This window comes from Aspergillus flavus, chromosome 2 (genome assembly GCF_009017415.1).
Source record: "Aspergillus flavus chromosome 2, complete sequence".
NCBI lineage: Eukaryota > Fungi > Ascomycota > Eurotiomycetes > Eurotiales > Aspergillaceae > Aspergillus > Aspergillus flavus.
The window spans coordinates 6,284,290-6,305,292 of record NC_092409.1 but is presented as its reverse complement, the minus strand read 5'-3'; the positions used below and the strand labels follow the sequence as shown (position 1 = coordinate 6,305,292).

Here is a 21,003-nt window from a genome sequence, read left to right as displayed (position 1 = left end):
CCGATAAAGGTATCACTAGTATTGAGTAATAAATAGGTTATGCTCATGGGCTCAAGTAGACTTCGCCAGAATTCGCCATGGGCTCAAGCGGCCCAACCCGACCAACTCTAGTTAGGACCACCAGAGGTCCATAATTCAGTTATACCTAGGGATAGCAATTACTAGCGGACATAACTCATCTCCAGGATTTGTTGTGTGACATATTATAGTGACCTGCTGCCCTTTTCTCTTCCTTTCCTCTTCGCTTCCTCCGATTAGTATTCTTGTTGAACTTCTACGGATATATTTCCATAATGTTTCTTTGGGACAGTTACCGGGAAAGTGAAATTGCATAAAGATTGGACTACTGTATGGCTAAGTCTGGAATAGAATCACTCCTAATCCACAATAGCCTCTGCTATCTGGAGACCGGCTGTAATGAGATTGCTCACAGTCATAACCGCAATGACTACCTGCCGCGTGTCTTCCTCGATATCATTCACGGCCAATGCATACGAGATCCGGCTGATATAAGAAGTCAGATTTGATACTTCTCCGATAATCGCAGCTGACCGGTCTTTTCCAGCGGGATCTTTGGCAAGCTCGACAAAATGTTTGATTGTTGCGGCAGCACCAACACCGACCAGTAAAACATTGATCCCCGCACCCATACCGCGTGGGTCTTTGGCTGTGGGTAATCCCAATTTGGCCAGCTTCTTCTGGCCATAGCTACTGAACACAACTTTGGAGACTACAGTCGTGACACTAGTGGCAGTGCTAAGCGCACTGAAAATAGGTTCCTGAAGTGGATCCCTGGGCGACACTATATCTGCCACTCCTTGGGATGCTGCCCCAATGAACCCAAGAATGGCTGATGGTGTGGACATCGGGTTATCTCCAGTGGGAGACTCGGCTTCTACAGCGTTTACAAATGCACCAATGACCCCGCAGATTCCACTCACGGAGTGTCCGGCGATGAAAATAGCGTCCTGTAGGACGGTTGGCTGGCTTGGGGTAGAAGTAGCCGACGCAGAGGCAAGGCGCGAGACGGGCATGTCATAGACGGTTCTGGAAGCGACTGAGAACGATGCTGGAGGATGCAACGTGTCAATTAGATCATTCCAGCTCCCGGCATCGATCACGGACTGTACATCCTTGTTGTCCGGGAAAGGAGGCTCTCCCTTTGCGATCTTATATACGACAGTGTAGCAGACAGCAGCAACCCAGGTAAAAAGGTCTAGGAAGGAGATATCTGGAATACCGATGGCATTCAGAATATCGGATATTATGGGGATATGCAGCTTGGCGTCCACCATACCCACTACTGCTGTAGCCAGATCCTGGAGTAGATCCAGGAGGGCATCGACCACCACCTCCACACTGGCAAGAATCCCATCGACTAAGATAGCCACGATCTTCTTGATGGCATCCTCAACAGTCATCGTCGCGAATTGCTTGGCCACTTCTCCAATCTGGTCGCGAAAGCCGGAAATCACTTTATCTTCTTTGGACAGGGCGCTGTGTAGATCGTCAAGCGCTTTCTGAACCGGGTCTTTATTGATATCTCCTGAAAACGGCGAGTCGGCGACGACACTGACACTGTTGGCATTGTTCTTGTAATGATGAGCCAGCAACTGGGATCCAGATGTTTGGTTCTTGGAGTTGCTCTTGCTGCTGCTCGACGCAGGCTTGCTGACGGTATCCCCAAGAGGTGACCAGTCGACGTCAGCCCATTCGTTGAGAGATGCCTCCACAGATTCGATTTTGTTGTTAAAGGTACTCTTGGCATCCCCAATGCTGTCAATCTGGTGCTGAAAGAACTGTTTCGAAATATTGTACAGCACATTCTTGGTCCGTTTGATGTCGTCCCATTCAAACAAGAACTCTATGAATTGAATGATCGCCTTGATTGCCGTCTTGATGGCATTGAAAATCCACTCGACTGCAGCAACAACAGCCTCCACAGTGTCTAGAATGGCACGATAGATATCTCCGGCGATCGTCGCGATGAAGTGCCATGCCTGCGTTGCCTCATGCCAAATAACCTCGACCACGGCTTCAACGCCAGACTCGAACCAACTGAAAAGGTCACCAATTCCGATTAGGATATTATCACCAAAGTCCCCGCTTGACGTGGCTCGAAGGTTGCCGTGAAGCTTTTGTCCTGCAGGCTTTGTAGTCTTAACGTGAGCATACGCCTTGTTGAGCCCTTCCATATTTGCGGCGACCTTGTCGAGGTCGCTATCCTTGGTCGATGACTCGACCAACGGGCTTTTTTTGGGTGTCCCTACCACTCCCCCTCCACATGTCTTTGATGGAAAGCTGGCATCACGGAGGGTGCCTTTGGAATTGAGCTTTCCAAGCTTTTCAAAAGATTTCTCCATCGGGTTGATGGCAGTAGTTGTCACGCCTCCATCCGTTGAAACTATGAGCGTTGCACCGTTGATATTCGGGGTCTCCTCAATTACTGTCATCGAGCCTGTGCTGTCCGCCTCAACCTCGATCGGACTCTGCCCAAGTACGTAATACAATCCGTTAATATAAACCGGTGTGCGCGACGCGGTTGAAACCTTCAGAGTGGCACCGCTGGCGGCCAAGTCATTCTCATCCATAACATGAATAAAGGTCGTGTAAGACTTGAAGACGAGGGCTTTTTCAGTGGTTGAAGCTGGCGCCAGCTTCAGATTCTGTGGCTTCCACAGACTATTGATATCCTGGGTGATCTTGCCTAGCTTGCCTCCACCAGATGTGAATATGGTGTTTCCCCCGTCTGCTCTGTTCACGTACGCCGAAATCTGCTCCACCCCGTTGGCGATAGGGACTGGGACATTCCATGCTCTCCGGTCCGTCACATTTTCGATATGGCATGAAAGGCAATAGACCTGATCACTTCCGTTCTTTCCGAAGAGAGTCAATACTCCTTGGTGGATCATGGCGCGCAACACTACAGTTCCAGAAAGCAGGCTATTGGTCAGGACCGCGTCCGCTGTAGCATCATCCTTTTGCTTCTCGGCTGCTATACGGTACAGGGTCTCGCCATTGAGGATATACAGGTCTGTCTCGCCATTTCCATTCCGAGCAGTGGCTATAGCAGATGGAATCTTGTTGTCGGGCAGCTTGAACCGGGTTGGAAGGGGCGGTCCATCGCCGAAGATGTTTTCAAGCGGCACATAATCAAGCTGAGCGCTCCCTCCAGCGGTTCCAGCAGTGTAGACTCCGTCGACCCTGCCACGGTGCACTCGTCCAATACAACTTTGATAAGATCCGGCGGCGATATCGACCGGGACATCATGTTTAACCCATCGACTACCGGAGGTTTCAGACGGATCGACATAGTAGCGTGCGATATCCTTGATCGTAGATGATCCAGCTCGGTCAACATCAACAACAAGGTATTGTTTCTGGCTATCCGTCTCCGCAAACCAGATACCTGCAACGGTAATGCTTGGTTGTGTCTCGTTAGCAGCATCAAACGGGACCAATGTCCATTCCGGTTTCTTCGTCCAGGCGGTGTCTGAGTTGGAATTCTTCAGCGAAACAAAAAGATTGTCTTTCCCTTCCACTCGAACAGCCATGGCCATTCCAATAGTTTGATCAAGAGCACTCTGCCCAACATCGAATGTCCTCACCATCGCATCCTTCTTTCCCGGGAGTTGCGAGCTGATCGTCGTTGTAGAAAGATCAATCTGCGCCCAACCTGTACTATGCTGGCCGCTGCTCTCTTCGATAACGTGGAATACATTGGAAGAGTCGATGCCAAACAGCAGGGTGTGGCCATCCTTTGTCTGGAGGGCTTCGAACTTATTTTTCGGGGAAACTATCTCGCCTTGGATGTAGTTTTGGATCAATTCGGTGTCGTAGGAAAGAACAAGTTTCTTTCCCGAATTGTCTGTGGTGGCCATCATGCTCGACCAGTTCAAAGGAAGTCAAGGGGAATTATTCTGGGTGGAGGGGAGTGCAAGTCTTGTCTGATTGCAAGACGAACCGCGCAGACGACTGTATATGTAGACTGTCGATACTGTCGATCGACTTCACTCATCCTGTCTGCTATGGGAGGTGTGTTAGTATGAGGGATTTCATTGCAGCTAATCGCTTCTCCAAATCAAGGTAAAATCATTCAGCTGAGACTAGGTCTATCTTTTCCACTTTGAGAATAACAACACATTCCCGTGAAGAATCGATTGGGTTTTTGCCGGCGGGGTATCAAACAGCTGAACAACGCAGGATCGGAACGATTGGCCCGCATGAACGGGTGGATCTACGAACCATGGCACTAAGCGTCTGCATGCATGAGCTGAAGTCTTCAGAGTTAGCTCCCACGGTGCCAGCAAAGGTCTCGCCCGTCCAAAGATAGTTGCCTCCAGAGGTTGCCTAGCTGCCTCGTCAGCTTTCCATTTCTTCCGTTGTGTCTTACGAGCGAAAGCTGACCGTGATCCATCAGATGTTCAGCTGCTATGTCTTTCTTTCCTGCCCAAAGCAGGCGCTTGCATGATATGCCACGTAACAGAAATCGATCAGCCCTCGACCCGCTCACTGTAACATGGCGAATGAATGAGCATATCAACGGAGGCACGGAGGCTGTATATCTAGAAGGCAGCGAACGCTCGCTTCCTGGTCACGAAGAGCCATCCAAAACCTCTTTGAAATCTATCATTCCTCTTAAACAAACGACTAATACCACTGATCTGCATCATCATGGGTGCCGATACAGAATCACATCTGTCTGGTTCTGACTTCCACTACGACTTCAAGAATGGCGACAAAACGATCAAGACTGGGTACGACTTTGTCGTGTCAACTACCGAGACCAGCATCAACGATGGTCTCCGTGCCTACCTCAATAACTCTGATCAACCGGTACAATATCTTTGCTTCCTCGTGGACAGCCAAGGCAATGTTGACAAAACCATCACGCTGGATGAACTGCTCAAACTCACTAAAAATGTGAACCCATTCACAACTCCTGCCGGCAAGGTTGATCAAGCAGTCTGGCAGCCCCTGGTAGATGCCAAATTTCGATATGGCATTAAATTGCAAATGGGAATTCCGCCGGGGTTGCTGCCTAAGGATTTGGATATTGTGGAATTTGCCGACGAGGATGCAACCCATGTACGGTTCAGGCTGTACTGCTCAGAGGTGTCCATCATCGAGTTCCAGATCCCTAGTGGATGGGGGTCCACTGATCACACGCTGGTCCTCCACAGCCAGCCAGCCGGCAAGCCCTGGTATGCAGAGATGAAAGTGAACCTCAAGGTCGAAGATTTAGACAAACAGCTAAACACGACATACCTAAACAACCATCCCACTGTCAAGCAAGAGATAAAAGACAAGCTCAAGAACCTCAAGGACACAGCCTTCAGCTTGCAGCAGTTGCTGTATGACCTTGACAGCGCCACACTCGATAGCACCCCTGATTTTCCCGGCCTCCACGAGGGATCTGATGTCTTCCCTCTTCTTCAGAAGACGTTCAGCGGCACTTGGAGCAAGTCTGCAGCCGAAAAGGGGCTTCCGCTTGTCGCCATCGCGGCCGTCGCGCAGTCCAATGACAGCTCCCCATTGGTGATGCGTGACTACCAGCGCCATGTCAGTCTGCAAACGACTAAAGACGGCAAAAAATTCAGAACCTTGGATTACTTCTGCCTCACAGGCAATAAGAAGCTCCCATCTAATCCATCGCTTCCCAAATTCACTTGGAATTGGGTAGTTCCCGAAGACAAGGCGACCAAGAGTGGGACTATGGCCATCAACCGGACCACCTTTGCCAACTACCTCAAGGACCAATTGGTCCCTCATGCCCAAAAGTACTGCGGACACCCCATTGTCAAGGTGACGGGCGATGACGACCCCTTGAAACCCCATATTAACTTCTTTCCTGTCCGAATAGAATATGGAAAGGACCCCGATAAGATTGAAGTTACAGAGAAGGGTAAAGATGTCATCCATCTATCCTACGAGGGCTATGGCGAGGACAAAGCCCATAGTGGGCTGTTCCGGCTGTACGGGGCAGTGGAAGTTTGGAATAAATACAACTGCTCCGTCACGTTTGCTGGCAGTTCCATGACGATTGAACAGCATCATGTGGTCCGTTTCTTCGTCCAGAAGAACTCCACTACAGATGACATCAATGCCATCGACAGGAAGTCAACCGTCTCATATAGCCTTCAGGTTAACGATCACGGAAGGTTGGAGACCGTTAAAGGCAAGTCTAGCGACGAGGACAAGTCCCAGAGAGGCGATAGGAGCCTTTTCATTGACACCTTCTCTGGGATCAACGCAGTTGTCAACAGTCTTAAGGGTGTCGATCTTGCACCACCCGAATTGGAGTCAATCAACGGAGATAAATTGCAGTCTTTCATCTTTCCGGGGTCAAAGGCGTTCGCGTACAAGTCGGTCAACTTCTCTGATTACCAGGATCTAGTGTGCGACATTACTTATGCAAACCCCAGCTAGCCTCCTGATACCTGGCATATCGAAATTCGGTGTGGTCAATGCTTGTTTATAGACGGCACAGCTCTATGCAGTCCTTACTATATACACATACACATCTCCAGTCGAGTAATTTCCCATATCGATGTACCTATGATGATTGAGTTGTTAGTCATTTGCAAGTACTTCTAGCCTCAACCCTAGATAGCTGTACATTTTGCACAAGAAGAACAGACATAAATTACCTGTATTTCGATATATCGCAAAGCGGCCAATAAGTAGCAGGTCTTGTAATGAAGCAAGTCCATTGGACAAAGCGCTCTCATCAAAGCACTCTAATGCTGACAGATAGCAGGCATACGGTTGGTTTTTAAGTTCGCCGTTACGATAGCGGGAATCGAGACGATAGCAGAATCATGAATCATTCAAAGATATCGCGTTTTGGGATATTCTGGGGATCAGGAGCTATGTCATCTTCAAAGTCGCATGCAAATGTCCTGTAGTACAGATTCTGGACGTGGTAACAGCTCAGCTCGGTAGTATAGTAGTTATCAAATATCAATTGCCCATCGTGACGAGGCGGAAGACAGGCGGATTTTACGCGTGCCTCTGTTGGTCTGGAGCCGGTGGACAAATTTTGCCGCAACGTAGGACCGTGCTCACGCCACTCAGAATGATCGAAAAGATGGCACATAAAGCTGTGTTCATTGGTTATATCTACTCCTCTCGGGGTTTGTTGACCAATTCGCTTTAGTCCGCCGCTTTCGAAGAAACTCGAAGTGCGTCTGAGAACTGGGAGTTTGAAGACTCCAGAGGCGCTGGGAATATCCGTGGAGTCTGATGACTTTGGTCCGCTGAGTCTAGTTTCTCCTCAAGCAATCTAACATCGTGTTCAAGTACACTGATATATCTAGAAACGACATCAGTGTCGGGTCTTCACCGGTGAACTTGTTGAACGCGATGGGTTGACATACTCTCGGGAAACAACTCGTTATCCTTGCTAGAGAGTGTCACAAATCCTTGGTCATGTTTTACACAAAGCGAACACTTTGGTCGAAGATCGTCACACTGTCTTGCTCAATTTGAGCTTGAGCTTGCTTGTCCATGGCGCTACCGTAAACTAGGCATACTTGGCTTTGACTAACGAGTGCTGGGTCGGAAAATATCCGGTCATCGGAGGATATCCGGTGACTGGATTTGCAACTTGAAGGCGGTCAGCAACTTTGGTGCAAAGTCTAGTATTTGAATCTACAATAGTATCTGTTGTACTGCGAATGCTTATATAATTTATAGAGAATTTATTGACCGATATGCCTCATGGAACTCTGTGAGACCAGGGAAATGATTTCAGTAATTGTTCTCATAATCTTTATATACAACTTCATTCTCGGTGCATCCACACACAAGCAACTGTCAAAATATATATCATGTTCATGATCATATGGACCTTCGTATTACTGATATTCAACTGAAGTTTCAACCTGCGACGGCTAACTACTAGGATGGGCGTATGCACTAGTATGACTAGACTACATATCTGAAATTATTTTGAACGGCGCTTCGCTCATCATCGTTCAAATGAGAAATGAATATCGTATCGTTGATGTCCCCTTCGGCCGCCAGCTTCTCGAATTTCTTGTTCGACCGCTGAAGCAAGAACCGAAGTGTCAGGATGCACGCCATCCCAAGCGCCTGGAAGGCTAGCAGACAGCCCCAAGACTGCCGATATGCAGGCTCGTACTCGTCCAACCAAAAGTAGTTGGCGAAAAGAGAAGCAATATTAGCGCATGTATTGGCAAGTCCAATTGCGACAGCACGCTTGATTGGCGGCTGTGTAAGAGTAGAGGAGAGCCATGCGTATGTCGTCGAGTACACACCAAATGTACCACAGCAAACCAGGAAAGTAAACGCGTAGCGGGCCCAAAGCTGGCCCGAGACTGCAATGAGGAGAATGGTGCCAACCATTGCCAATGCTTGAGATATTCCAGAAGGGATGGAACGGATCTGCTTCCTGTCTGCAACCCATGCCCAAGACAGGGACCACCAGAATGCCACGAAATATGGCGGAGATGTAAGCAGGAGTACAATCGTATTATTCTCAAAGCCAAGTTGCTTGATCAATGTCGGAAAGAAGTGAGAGTACGAAATAGACGCAGTAGTGGACATTTGTAAGCAAGCGAAGATCCATGTCCGAACGTCTTTTACTGCCCATGCGATGCCACGCATAATAGGGACCTCTTCATCGTTCACGGTGCTAGTTCCCGAGTCAACAGCGAGACGGGCCTGAGCCACAACCTTCTCGGAATCCGTGAGCCATTTGGTTGTACTAGGGAAGTCCGGGAGGACTACTAGTGCGAGGCATCCTAGGACCACTGTAGCAAGACCCTCGAGGATGAAAAGCCATCTCCATGCCGCCAGGCCGGCGACGCCTCCCATTCCGGAGAGAATCCCGGCCGATATGAGACCAGCAAACGCGTTGGACAGCAGGATTCCGCAAACCAATAACGCCATCCTGACGCCAATTTCACGTTTTGTATACCAGCAACTAAGATAGTATACCGCACCGGGGAAGAACGGGGCTTCCACAAAGCCAAGAAAGAACCGGACAAGCAGGATGCCCGGGGTGCTTTGTGTAGCGGCCGTGCATCCACTAGTAATGGCCCAAAGAATCATACATGTTGGCTAGATATACAATCAATACCAGTAGTGCACATGGGAAAGATTGATACACTTACCAGATATATGGAGGGACGGAATTTCGTCATCATGATGGTCGATGGGAGTTGCATGAGGATGTAACCAGCAGAAAAGATGGATATTGCCGTTTGGTACTCGGCCCCTTTGAGGCCAGTATCTTCTTGAAGGCCATACAAGCGAGCTTGAGTGATCGAGTTTCGATCCAGGTAGTTGAAAAGATAGATTACCACAATCAGTGGGAGAATTCGAGCGTCGATTTTGCGTAATAGCTCTTTTTCCACCGTGGAGCGGAACTCCGGCTCATAGGAATGATAGGTAGCTACCACATCCAGAGCATTCTCATCCTGAACATGTTCTACCCAGTTGTCTTTCTGGTCTTTACCCTGCACCTCTTGGCTATCGGGACTTGACTTCGTTGGGGCGAGTGGGGAAGCCATCTCACTGGCTGAATGTCTGAGCGATGAAGAACTGGGAGCAAATAGTGATAGCTTCTGGCACCAATCTGCGAGGATTACTTGGCATATTTATGGGGTTGACTGCTACTCCGCAGCCCTTAGACAAGAACAAGTGACGGCAATTTTCCCCGGACAGAAAAGCTTATGTTCCCCAGAATTTTGGCCCATCGGAAAGTTACCGAAGCCATGTTGGCTCTCTTATAAAGCGGGGGACAGTACGGCAAAATCCCGATAGCTATCAGGGTGAAAAATAAAAGGAAAGCAACGAGAAGAAGAAGAAAAACAAATCATATATCACATTCATTGAAGATGGACGGAATGTGGGATACGCATATCCATTGCCTTGATCCTATCCACTATCCATACAAATCAACGCGCGCCTACACCCCTCCGGCGGCACCTTTGGAGGACTTGATTCGCAGTACACCAGCAACGCAGATCGTCCTAGTCCAGGCTTCCGTAGAAGATGGGTTTGATGGATTGGCGGCTCACCTTGCTCGGATTCATACTGAGTATCCGAACGTCTTGGCTCGCGGGATCATATGCATGGACGAGAATTGGAGCCTATTGAAAACTGAAGACTTTGACAATCTACACGCCTTGGGTGTTCGATACTGTCGAATTCATGGAGTCCATGGAGGGGTTAATATGGATGCTCAGAGTTTGCAGCGACAGATCCGTCACTTTGCCACATCTTACCCTTCAATACATTTAAATTGGGGTCTATCTGCCCAATTTCCACTTGCAACATGGAGCTCCTTGAAGTCGTTGTTCCTAGAGGATGCCGACGTGAAGAAGTTACGAATTATTGCGGATCATGTTGGCAATATAGTGCCAAGTGACATCGCCAGCCCTATATTCAAAGACTTTCTTGAAATGGTTCGTGTTGGCAGATTGAATGTTAAAATATCGGCCCTTTATCGCAGGTGTGGAGAGGACATTTCGAAGATGAAGTCTATTGTCCAGAGGATTGCCGATACTGCGCCATCTGCGCTCATCTGGGGGAGTGACTGGCCTCATGTTGATGCATCTCAAGGAAAATCCACAGAGGTGCCACCCACGGCAGATATCAAGCGAGAGCTCTCCGAACTGCAGGATTGGTTATCCAAGGATCAATTCCGGAAGATGCTGGTGGACAACCCACAGCGCCTCTTCGGAGCTTGAAACAGTGCTCAATTACATAAAAATGAGTACATGCTACTAGATCTGAGCTGCCATTGTCGACCCAATTCCTGAACCGTGGGTTTGTGTTGATGGCTCACTCGATGAGCTGGATATCTGGTATTTCGGGAGCCTATGTATGTAATATAGCTCAGAAGGAAGAATATATGTTAGATACATGGGCTATATAAACTCTAAGCAAATTTTGATGTATGTAAAGAGCGTATTGTGAGGATTAAAATTCCAATAATGCACTACTGTAAATGATTTTGTAGGCGACGGACAGAATCCGAATTATCCCCGCGAACTTTCCGGCTTCCCCGTTTCCTACCCCAAGCCTTCTTCAGACGCGCGGCGAAAGGCTTAAATCGGGCATAAGCACTTCCACTCCATGCCGGAAACACCCAATTCGTCGCGTCAACAAGGCCGTCAGGCTTTTGAGAGCTGTTGGAAGCAAAAAAAGGCTTGGTTCATCACGACTGCGTATGCATGGCCCCGTAGACCACGTCATGTGCCAACGACAGGTTCTCTCACTGGGCAAGAAGCGGACGGAAAAAGCCCGATAACGCCTTACCTGCATGTCATGCGTTGAGGCCGATGCCCAGTGTGTTCCTCGGACATTCGCCATTGAGCCAATCGCGAACAGCGGAGGCAGTTTGTCTCACTCGATTCCAAGGTGATCTACCTGTTATCTCCCCTTCTTATTTGTTGCAGCTTATTGACTCCAGCTAGCTATGTGGGGACATTAAAGAGGAAACGGGGTGGCTCGGGAGGCAAACAACACTTTCAGTTGAGACATACCTAAAGAGACATCCAAATTAATACGACCTTTCGTTGCTAGCACATGGGTCTGCCATAATGAAAAACCCTCTGACAAACTTGTTATTGGAACGATAGAACATGCCAGTGATGGATATCGGAATATCAACACTAGTATGAGATGATATTACCAACGATTGCGGTGGTTTAAAGAACCATATTCCCAGAGACACTAGAGTGGTGGATTTGAGTAACAGTGGCTCAACTGAAAAGCAATACAACAACCCGTGCGCGCTCTCAGAACCATACTAGGGGATTAGCACCATCTAGTTAGAACGTGCTTACTATCTCATTATCCGAAGTATGTAAGAGCTTAGGGACCAGAGCCATTTACAGGTTCATTCTAGCAGCAAGCCATTCGCCGCCAAATTGAATTCCTGTGCTTTGCATTCCCCTTGATCCTGCTCTTACTCAGACGTTCGTTCTCAGCTGGCATTCTCCAAGAATTGTCTTCTGTAGTCTGGGCATCGGCACTCCTGCTGATGTAGGCCTTTGCTTCTAGTATCGCACACGGACAGACGAAGCCGACTCTCCGCGTGATATTGAGCGATGTTTGTTCTAGAACGTCCCCTGTAGAACTGTTTTCGGGCCAGGAAATCTCGGCCTTCACATTAATCAACCTGGCCAACTCCCGAAGTGGCTGCAAGATCTGCTGCTCTTGCTCTGATGTCATATCTATGCGTCCGTTGTAGCTGTATTCGTTGTTTATCCACAGGTGCAAGTCTTGAAGCCCTCTCATACTTTGAAGAGTAGCGCACATATCCTCCCATCTTGTAAACCACAGAGGATGCTGAAAGTCGTCGAAACTCGTTCGATGCTTGGCTATGTGGTAGCAGAACTCGATGGATCTTATGGCATGATATTGAGTAATTGGCAGGATTCCCCGCAACTCAGTCAGAATAAGAAGGTCATCCCTATCCTGTGCTATGCTGGTGGCGGTGATGATAGAGGCAAGGAAAGTGACTGCCTCAGCATAGCTAGTACGTGTCCATTGGTGTTAGGGATGGTATTATTTACAAAGAAGAATGGGCCGTTGTGTGTCACAATTCTGCGGTCTGACTCACATCTGGCGGCATACCACAAGAAGGTTGGACTTCTTCCACGGTGGCAGTCGTTCCCGGCGTGTTAATCCACTCGGTGAGTATACCGTACACGCATAGCATTGGGAGTTGTCACCGTTGCCACACCGTTCCGGAGAGTTGCACATTCTGTCCGGACAAGGGCAATGGATTCCACTGGACACGTCATGCCGTATGAAGTGGATGGTCTTCGTGCCGAAAGCGAGTTCATATATCCTTCGACGTATTTCTGACGGCAGCTTTGCTATTAGCAGACTTTGCAGCTGCAATGTGGTCTTTTCAATGTCAATTGTGTCGGTGGGCTGGAGTGGTAGTGACACCTCGGCTGTCCTGTCTTTTGGTGAGGCGTGCGAGGTCGAATAAACGGAGCAGCTCTTGCAGAGCAATTTGCTGAAAGCAACCCGCATTTTAGGAGCGACGGCCCAAAGGCGAGAAAGGTCTATTGCCTGTCTTCAAGTAGCTCGAGGGGATGTACTGTTTATAATGCGGCTTGCTTGGGGCTGTGCTTTGGGGCTGTGCTGCCTCGTGTCTTCCCGACCTTTACCTTTCGAACATGCAAAGCACCGAAATGAGCCACCCTGAATGGTATATATTACACGACCAAGACGTGAGGTGATAAATCACCAGGCACTGGGATCAAGAGTCGCTCGAGTTAAGCAGCAGGAAAATCCCTATCAAAAAAGAAAACCGTGCCTGGAGGATGAATTGGATATTGCAGTCCGGGGCATGATTCCTAGGCACGGGACAATTGATTCGCTGACATGGATCACAGCGTACGTTTGCCGTAATGTCGAATCCCGTATAGCGTGTCTATTGTTGATCTTGACTAATATGACAAACAGATCTAGGAATTGCATACTCTCTCAAGGTTGAAACCTTGAAACCATCAATGAAAATGAGGGAGCAAAAATAGCTGGTGCCGGATACCAGCGACCCCCAGACTCTCCAATATAAGAAGCTTCAAACACCGGTACCAAGTACCCGAATTGCTTCCAAAACCACTGTTTCTGACTTCCGGAGATCTTCTGAGGGTTTTCTCCTGTCCTCTGGTGTCAGGTTCTCAAGCCACCAGGGCGCTATGTTGTCCTCTAATCGAGAAAGCCAGGTGGCCTCTTTCCAATGTTCTTCTTTGATGCCATTCATAGGAGTTTTCATGCCGCAGACCTCGAGTCTATTCAGGTATGCTTCGTAAAACGCATTGGGCCAGTCGCCTTCATTCGCCACGGAATCATTGACAAACTCATCTAATTCAGGGAAAAACCCAGAAAACTCAAAGTCAATAATCCCTGTGATCCTCGTGTGATCCACAGACATCAAAACGTTGCGTGGAGAAAGGTCGTAGTGTGTGAATAAGAAAGGATATTTCCCATTGCTTATTCCGAGCTGCGGTAATCGAACCGCGATAAAGTCTCTGATTGGAGCTATTAAATGCCTATTTCCAGCAAATATATCGAGTGCCTGAAGCTTCTGGAGCCGTGTCTCAAGCCTCACTCGATAGTACTGAAGCTGGCTTATGATAGGCTCAACAACTTTGACACCAAAACCAGGCATATTTGAAGAAGACGCAATGCGCAAACCAGCAACTTCTACTGAATTTGGATCTTGGTCCTTCCCATGAGGCAATCCACATGCAAGGTTTCCAGCGCTCGCCCAAGTAGGGAGCGACTCTCTCCAGCGGTAGACTATATCCGCCAGTTGCTCGCCGACAACCTTGAGCTTGTCTGTATCCAAATGCAACGTCGACAAGGGAATTCCGGGAAGCCGGGTCATCAAGATCCAGCCCTGAAGTTGTCCGTCGGTGTCGGAATGAATCTCTAATTCCTTTTTTACTGGGGTCCCGGCGACAGTCAACTTGTGGACGAGGGAATTCTTGCTATCGGACCACGCAAGAGCCCTTGGTGCTGGAATTTCGGGCACGAAATATTCGAGAAGCGACAAGCAGGACACCTCATTTTCGCTTTTGGTCTGGTCGAAAAACTTTCCGTTCAATTTCAAAACCATATCATTGACCGCTCCGCTGTTTAGGCCGTGTAGACGCAGCTCTTCGGGAACATATATCTTCAAAAAGTAGATGCGATTGTTGAATGATTTGCCATGCTCCAGGGGATCAATCGTCAGTATGTTGCATCCAGGAACAAGCGACTTAACTATGCTGACGATGGTTTCGCGCGAGAAATAAACTCCGTGAGTTGGGTGAGTCTCTGGAGTAGTCTCACGCGAACGTAAAGTGCTGTCCATGAAGGCGGGGTTCCAATGTAAACGAAAGCTTGGAAATCGAATGCTCTATGCACGGCAATCGTGGTGAGAGAGGAGGGTGAAGGCCGACGATGCCAGCTTGTTGGAACCACCAGTCCATATGGTATCAGCCAGCGGGGTCCCAAAGAAGACTAGCGCATCTCGGAATATCTTCCGGAAAAGACATCCATTACCAGAACACCTCCCCCAAGGTCCATGTTAAGCTCTGGTGGAGGTGATCTGGTGAAAGATGACATGTCCTTGATCAACCTGGAAAGCAGGATAGCAAAGGCGCTCTGCGATATTTTCTGACCAATTCAAATGCTCTCGAAGCTGCCTTACACACTGAAGCATCAGGTATCTGTGTTAGAGATCGAAATACGCCGTCTCTGGCTCAGCGTTACTTTGCACTCAGGACATTCGTCGCTCCATTCGCATCAATATCCTAGCACGATGATCGATACGGACCAGTTATTGAGCACGTTGATTGGTCTCCGCAATAAGCATGCCCTTGTCCTCGTGCACGTCAACAATTGTCGTCGCAAGGTTCTTATCCAGGAAGACACTCTGGCACCACACTTCAGGACCCTTGAACGATGATCATGCCAGCGCCGGATTTCGAGAGTGCCACGAATATTCGGAGCTCTGGCGATGAAGGGATGTATGGGCTCATGGGTGTGGATATGTTTGGTTGCTCAAGTACTGAGCAATGAAATTGACCTTCCTTGTACATATAATCGAGCACTATCACGATTACAAAACTGAAGAGATAATCTTCTAAGGTCAGAATCTGCCGAGGCTCCGCAGCGTCCGAAGACTCGCTAGTACTGTCACGTACCGTAACAAAACAAGGTTCCTGTATTTTCCGATACCCGTCATACAGTACGGACAGAGAGCACATCGTATATCCTACTACTGCTACTACTACCACTACCTCTAATAGTAGTACTATAGTGTCTGGGGATCTCACGTTTCTACATGCAAAAAACCTCCTTCTCACGCCTCTGCATATCGAAGTGTGAAGTTCCATCAATCGCTTCGTCGATCTCCTGAAGTGTCTTACCGTTCGTTTCGACCCAGAAATATATATAACTAGAATAAAGAGCACATTCCAACTTTCATTCATGATATAGGATTTCCATCCTGATAGGAATGGAGGGAGAGCCGTCTCCATAATTCAGCATGGCGTTCTGGTAATGATGTCTTACCCTGTCTCAGCCACGGGCACTGAGGTAAGAGTGTATTGGAGCCTCGTGTTGTATACAATTTTATACACTATGAAGTCTGCTTAGAAGTACAGGAGATGGAAGACCAATGTAAATATAGTTGTTGGAATACATGGTTATGGTAGTATATCGTAGCGAAGTTCCCTTTGGGAGTTACAAGGTTACCAATCCCAATCAGTGATGATATGCATGGTGAACTTCTATCGTTGAAATTTGTATTGAACACTATCTTATTCTTCACTCACTACTTGAAATATACATCTCCATGGAATGGTGCCAGAGAGAGAGAGGGAGAGAGCGCTGGCTTAGTCCCTGCGTCACTGTTTCGGCGAGATGCCGAACTCTTCATTCTCGACAATGGCAGGGGTTGGGTTGGTCGTTTTGTTATGCGAGTTCTCCGTATATTTGTTTCCAGCCCCCTCGAAGACGTGTGTCTCCTCGGCGTTCTCGCTCAGCATGTATTCTTCCTTGTCAATGTGGCGGAACATAAAGTAGAAAACCACGGTGAGGACGCCACCGACGATGGAGGGACCGCCAAAGACCCAGGTCAGGTATGGATCCTTGATCACGGCTGAGCACGCGAGTCCGATCGCATAAGCCACGGCGGTGTTGAGGAGATTGATAGCCGAGACCAAGCCACGCATGTTCTTGGGCGCGCGTGAGTAGGCGATACCGTAGGCGGGGACATTGACAAAGAGTTCGGAGATACCACCCAGTGCATAGGGAATGGCCATCCACTGACATTTCCGTTAGCAATCAATCCATCCTGTGCGCCTTCGATCGCGTGAAGGGGTCTATCGAAGCATGGAATACATACCCAAATGGTGATTGGAGCCACCAAGGAAACTCCGTCGGCATCCACGCAGGTGTCCGAAGAGCCATACTTGCCACAGGGTCCGAGTTTGTAGGCGTAGTAGTTCAGAACGGTGTAGCCGATGCCACCAATAGTAGACAGGGCCAGTCCGGTTGTGATACGGGCCACCGGACCATATCGGATGTGGAAGTGACGCAGGAGGGGATACAACCCGTAGTTGAGGACGGGGGCAAACGCGATGATACTGAGAGAGTTGAAGTTGCTGATGACATCGTTCGGGACGCCGTTCGTGGTCAACATGGTCGACAAAAAGCTCGCCGCGTTGCCCAGTCCGTTGTCATTGATGTACTGGATGGGGAAGAAGCAAAAGATCCCGGTCGCCTGGAATGTGCGGCGGACATCCTCCACAAATTGGTCATTCCAATGAGTCCGAATGTTCTGTCCCTTCGCTGCGATGACGGACGGCTTGGCCGCGTCCCAGAAGCCATGGCGTCCAATGCGAAAGATCCCGCCGCGACTGAGGCAGATGCCCAATACGCGGCAGACATTGAGCAAGTCACTGCCGCCCGGGGGGTGGAGCACGAGACGTTTACGCAGCCAGAACTAGCAGACAATTAGTACTGGTAGCAGGGGAGGTATCGACCATTCGATCCGGACATACCAAGAGGGCCGGAAGCGGGAGATACAAAAACAGCGGCAGGATGAAGGCCAACCACCACCCGACATACTTCTCCGCGTACGAGGTAGCGACCTGCATGAAGCCGCCAATGTTGATAAGCAGATAGAACCAGAGCATAGCACGCTCGGTCGTGACCTCAGGGTCGACGATAACCTTCTCGCCATTGGACAGCAGCTTGGTCTTCGCCTTGGTATTGGGCATCTGATCTAACAGCAGGGGGGAGACATTGGGCTTAAACATGGCTGCAATCATTAGTACTGAACGTCACCCCCGCCAAGAGAGGTAGAACATACCGGCACCGACCGACAACATATACAAGGAGATGAAGAACGGCGCTTTCGCACCCCCATTGGCAAGGAGATTGGGCGCGGTCGCTCCCACCATCAGGACATGAGCGATACCGAAAACGAAAACACCCCAGTAGATCATCTTGAAGCGGCCCGTATGAGCATCGGACAGGTAGCCGAAGACCATGGGAAGGGCGTATGCTAACATGCTGAAGGACTGGTTGACGGCGTTGGCCTTGACAGTGCCCATGCCCAAGGCGCCAGCCGTCTGCTGCGTACCCCGCGGAGGTGCACCGTAGCCATTGCCCCCGACGGGCAGGGGACGATTGACGAAGTTGGAAACGAGGCCCGAAACACCATAGTACGAAGCTCGCTCGGAGAACTCGACCACACAGATGAGATAGGCCACAATCGGGAGGCTTCCTGGCACACGGCGCAGAGTGGCCAACTCTTCCTCAGTGGGCGTGTCCTCGTCGTACTCGACTGGTGAAGGCGAGGTTTCTTCGACATCCGGAATGCCGGTCTTTTCGTCATAAGGCTCTTTGGACGCTGAACGTGGGTTAACCATCTGGTCACTAGAAAGGACAAGCTCACCATGACTTACCCATTGTGAGGATTTGTCTCTACACCAGCAACATGCAGCATGCAAAGGAAGAAAGAAAGAAGAAAAAGAAAAGGAGACAGCGACCGAGTTGGGAACAGATCATCGGTGACTTGGGCCTCTCTTTAAATGACCCTCCTGTTGCCCCGGATGTAACTCCGGATAGATTAAGCAAAGCGGAGGAACCAATGGCACAGACGACCAGCTGGCACAAGACGCTGATTCAATTAAACAGAGATAGGCCAGGGCCTATCACACGACGAGGAGGGAAGATAAGCTTGCCATTGTAGTTAAGCACTACGACTAAGTTAGCTTAGGGCTTGGCACTAAGGGAGACTAAAGGATGGCGTTATCGAGCGCGAGATAACGCACATGGCCAGTGGGCCACGCAATGTAACCCTACCTCGAACCGTATCCGGAGCACCGACGACTGCCTTGATGTCGAGTCGGAAGCACCGAACGCCACAGAGTTGTATTCGTGATTTAGCCTGCATACATAGAATTATCGCCAGTCAGCAAGGAAGGGCCTTGTCGCGGGTTTGATAAAGAACCAGCCCCTAAAACGCATCGAGGGTTGCTCCCCAGTCGTTCTTGGCGTCTTGCACCAGCCACGTAAGCGATCGCGTGCCCGTTTAGCTCGACTTCTGATTCTGAACTTCCACTAGACAGGGCAGGACCCTCAGCTACTGACAAGAAGTCCCAAGCAAAGGGCGAAGGGGCAAGAATCAATTGATTGGTCTGGTGTGCTCTTATGCCGTTGACAAGCTTTCTCCCTGCATAGGAAACTCTCCGTCACGGAGTACATGCCGAGGTTATGTTTCATTGGTCCAGTAATCGACCCACAATTAGGCTGTGAGGCTTGACATCCATGGAGATTGAGGGCAGAAACAGATCCATATAAGGATGGTCGACATCAACCAACCCCGTGACCCCATGCCCTACTTCAACACAGTGGACTACTCCTACTTCTGCCACGATGAGAGTCACCTTTCCCAAGGATACGAGGTCAACGGTAACCAATTGGACAATCCGACATTGGCTCAGCCACTTCCATTTCATCAGCCACGTTTAAGGTTTCGGAAGACACGAGATTCCAACTTCTCCGTCATCATCGCTCACGGTCGCGAATTGATGCATCTCCCTCTGTCTCCTTCGTTATTAGCCGGAAACTACCATCTCTAATTTCTCACCGAGTCGCAAGTATGTACAGACGAAGTGTCTTCACTAACATCACGCCCCTCCCATCCTATATCACGCGGGAGACCGTCGTGGCTGCTCTCCACAATCATGCCGAAATGATTGAACTCAACCCACTTGTGATCCGTCATCAACCGTGTCGCCCGCCATCCTTTTCGCCTGCCGATGAATTCCATTGTACTTGGTACGAGATGACCGACCGAATCTCCTACCTACCGGGCGGGCTGGTCCAGGGCAATGTGTCCTATGCAGGGTGTTTTTACGACCTCCCGCGGGGCCTCCAGACGCATGTCTATGCTCCGACCGGCTTGGACATCCGGGAGAAATGGTCGGTCTGTGGGAATATGCCTGGGGAGCCGCGAGAGCCCGTCGAGCTGGGCATTCCCGATGCACCCCGAGAAGGGCTGTACCTCCGCGAAGATGTGAATATGCGCTCGCAGATTTGGGCCACCGCGTTTGTAAAACGGACGCTCAAGAGGGCCCATGCGGTACTCGTGGATCGGTTGGTAATCAAAGCGGATCTGGAAAAGCAGAGGAAGGATTCAATATCAGGTCTTGCAACCGACTCGTCCATGCCTAAGCCGGCCAGTCCGTCCTACTACCAAAAGTCATCCCATGGGGAAGATTCGATGTCGCCACAGCAGAACCGCTGGTCAACAACCAGTGACATTGCTGAAGTCCCTGGGTCGTTGCAGGCGGGGCAGCGACTCGATGAACGACGAGGTCAATCCGTGTATGAACTCGAATAGGGATAGCTGCAGAAGACTCTTCTGTCTGCGCATACATCTATAGTACACCTGGTAAGGTAGTCTATAGATCTCTTCTGGGTTCTGTTATTGTTATGGTTAGCGTAAGTTGTTATTAGAATCTTTCAGTTTCGATCTTCTTATATCAGTATAGCACAATATTCAGAAGTGGTTTATATCTGAAAAAATGAAAAATCAGAAAGGAAAAGAAATCAGTATCGGTTAGTTGTGTCCGATTATTGGGCGACTATGCAGGAAGTAGATAGTTCTAATCAGCAATTTCTTGTGATAATGTTTTGTATTGGACAATGTCCTGCACTAAAGTTAACACATATGTACACTGTCAAAGCCCATTAGCCATGAGAATGTTATGTCCTCTCTTTGTCGACACTGTTTGTCTACGAAGGTGAAATATAAGAAGCACTTTCATACGCTGCCGGGTGAAAAAGTTCATAGCGAACATTTAAGCCATGGTAATATGCGCAAGACTGTGATATTAGTCCTCTAGTGTCTTATTCGTTTCCCAGTGATCACCGAACCGTTGTTCCCACTAATGGTTTGTTAAAAAAGCGCCATAGCAATCGCGGAGAATGAGCCCTATA

At 49.2% G+C, this 21,003-nt stretch overlaps 7 protein-coding genes across 7 annotated transcripts; 3 read left to right on the top strand and 4 right to left on the bottom strand.

The window, feature by feature from the left end:
- Positions 1-308: 308 nt before the first annotated feature.
- On the bottom strand, positions 309-4,579 carry F9C07_2133640 (uncharacterized protein). The gene has a single exon (XM_041285106.2). The coding sequence runs from the start codon at positions 3,882-3,884 to the stop codon at positions 378-380; it is 3,507 nt and encodes a 1,168-aa protein (XP_041143861.2). The 5' UTR covers positions 3,885-4,579; the 3' UTR covers positions 309-377.
- Positions 4,580-4,674: 95 nt separating this feature from the next.
- Positions 4,675-6,429, top strand: F9C07_1669 (uncharacterized protein; the record flags this gene model as incomplete). The annotated part of the gene is made up of 1 exon (XM_041285117.1): positions 4,675-6,429. The coding sequence occupies one exon, from the start codon at positions 4,675-4,677 to the stop codon at positions 6,427-6,429; it is 1,755 nt and encodes a 584-aa protein (XP_041143860.1).
- A 1,500-nt stretch (positions 6,430-7,929) lies between these two features.
- F9C07_1670 (putative allantoate permease) lies at positions 7,930-9,539 on the bottom strand (the record flags this gene model as incomplete). The annotated part of the gene is made up of 2 exons (XM_041290492.1): positions 7,930-9,087; positions 9,141-9,539. 2 exons carry the CDS (start codon positions 9,537-9,539, stop codon positions 7,930-7,932), a joined length of 1,557 nt encoding a protein of 518 aa, XP_041143859.1.
- Positions 9,540-9,866: 327 nt separating this feature from the next.
- Positions 9,867-10,721, top strand: F9C07_1671 (uncharacterized protein; the record flags this gene model as incomplete). Its single annotated transcript, XM_041285116.1, has 1 exon — positions 9,867-10,721. One exon carries the CDS (start codon positions 9,867-9,869, stop codon positions 10,719-10,721), a length of 855 nt encoding a protein of 284 aa, XP_041143858.1.
- An 883-nt stretch (positions 10,722-11,604) lies between these two features.
- On the bottom strand, positions 11,605-13,299 carry F9C07_1358956 (uncharacterized protein). The gene is made up of 3 exons (XM_071508016.1): positions 12,602-13,299; positions 11,872-12,514; positions 11,605-11,785 (listed from the first exon to the last, which is right to left on the bottom strand). Exons 1-2 carry the CDS (start codon positions 13,021-13,023, stop codon positions 11,881-11,883), a joined length of 1,056 nt encoding a protein of 351 aa, XP_071364153.1. The 5' UTR covers positions 13,024-13,299; the 3' UTR covers positions 11,605-11,785; positions 11,872-11,880.
- A 277-nt stretch (positions 13,300-13,576) lies between these two features.
- F9C07_2198981 (POT family-domain-containing protein) lies at positions 13,577-18,465 on the bottom strand (the record flags this gene model as incomplete). The annotated part of the gene is made up of 6 exons (XM_041290491.2): positions 13,577-14,713; positions 16,506-16,814; positions 16,895-17,494; positions 17,553-17,812; positions 17,864-18,406; positions 18,462-18,465. The coding sequence occupies 6 exons, from the start codon at positions 18,463-18,465 to the stop codon at positions 13,577-13,579; spliced, it is 2,853 nt and encodes a 950-aa protein (XP_041143856.2).
- Positions 18,466-19,660: 1,195 nt separating this feature from the next.
- F9C07_1675 (uncharacterized protein) lies at positions 19,661-20,404 on the top strand (the record flags this gene model as incomplete). The annotated part of the gene is made up of 1 exon (XM_041285115.1): positions 19,661-20,404. The coding sequence occupies one exon, from the start codon at positions 19,661-19,663 to the stop codon at positions 20,402-20,404; it is 744 nt and encodes a 247-aa protein (XP_041143855.1).
- Positions 20,405-21,003: the final 599 nt, after the last annotated feature.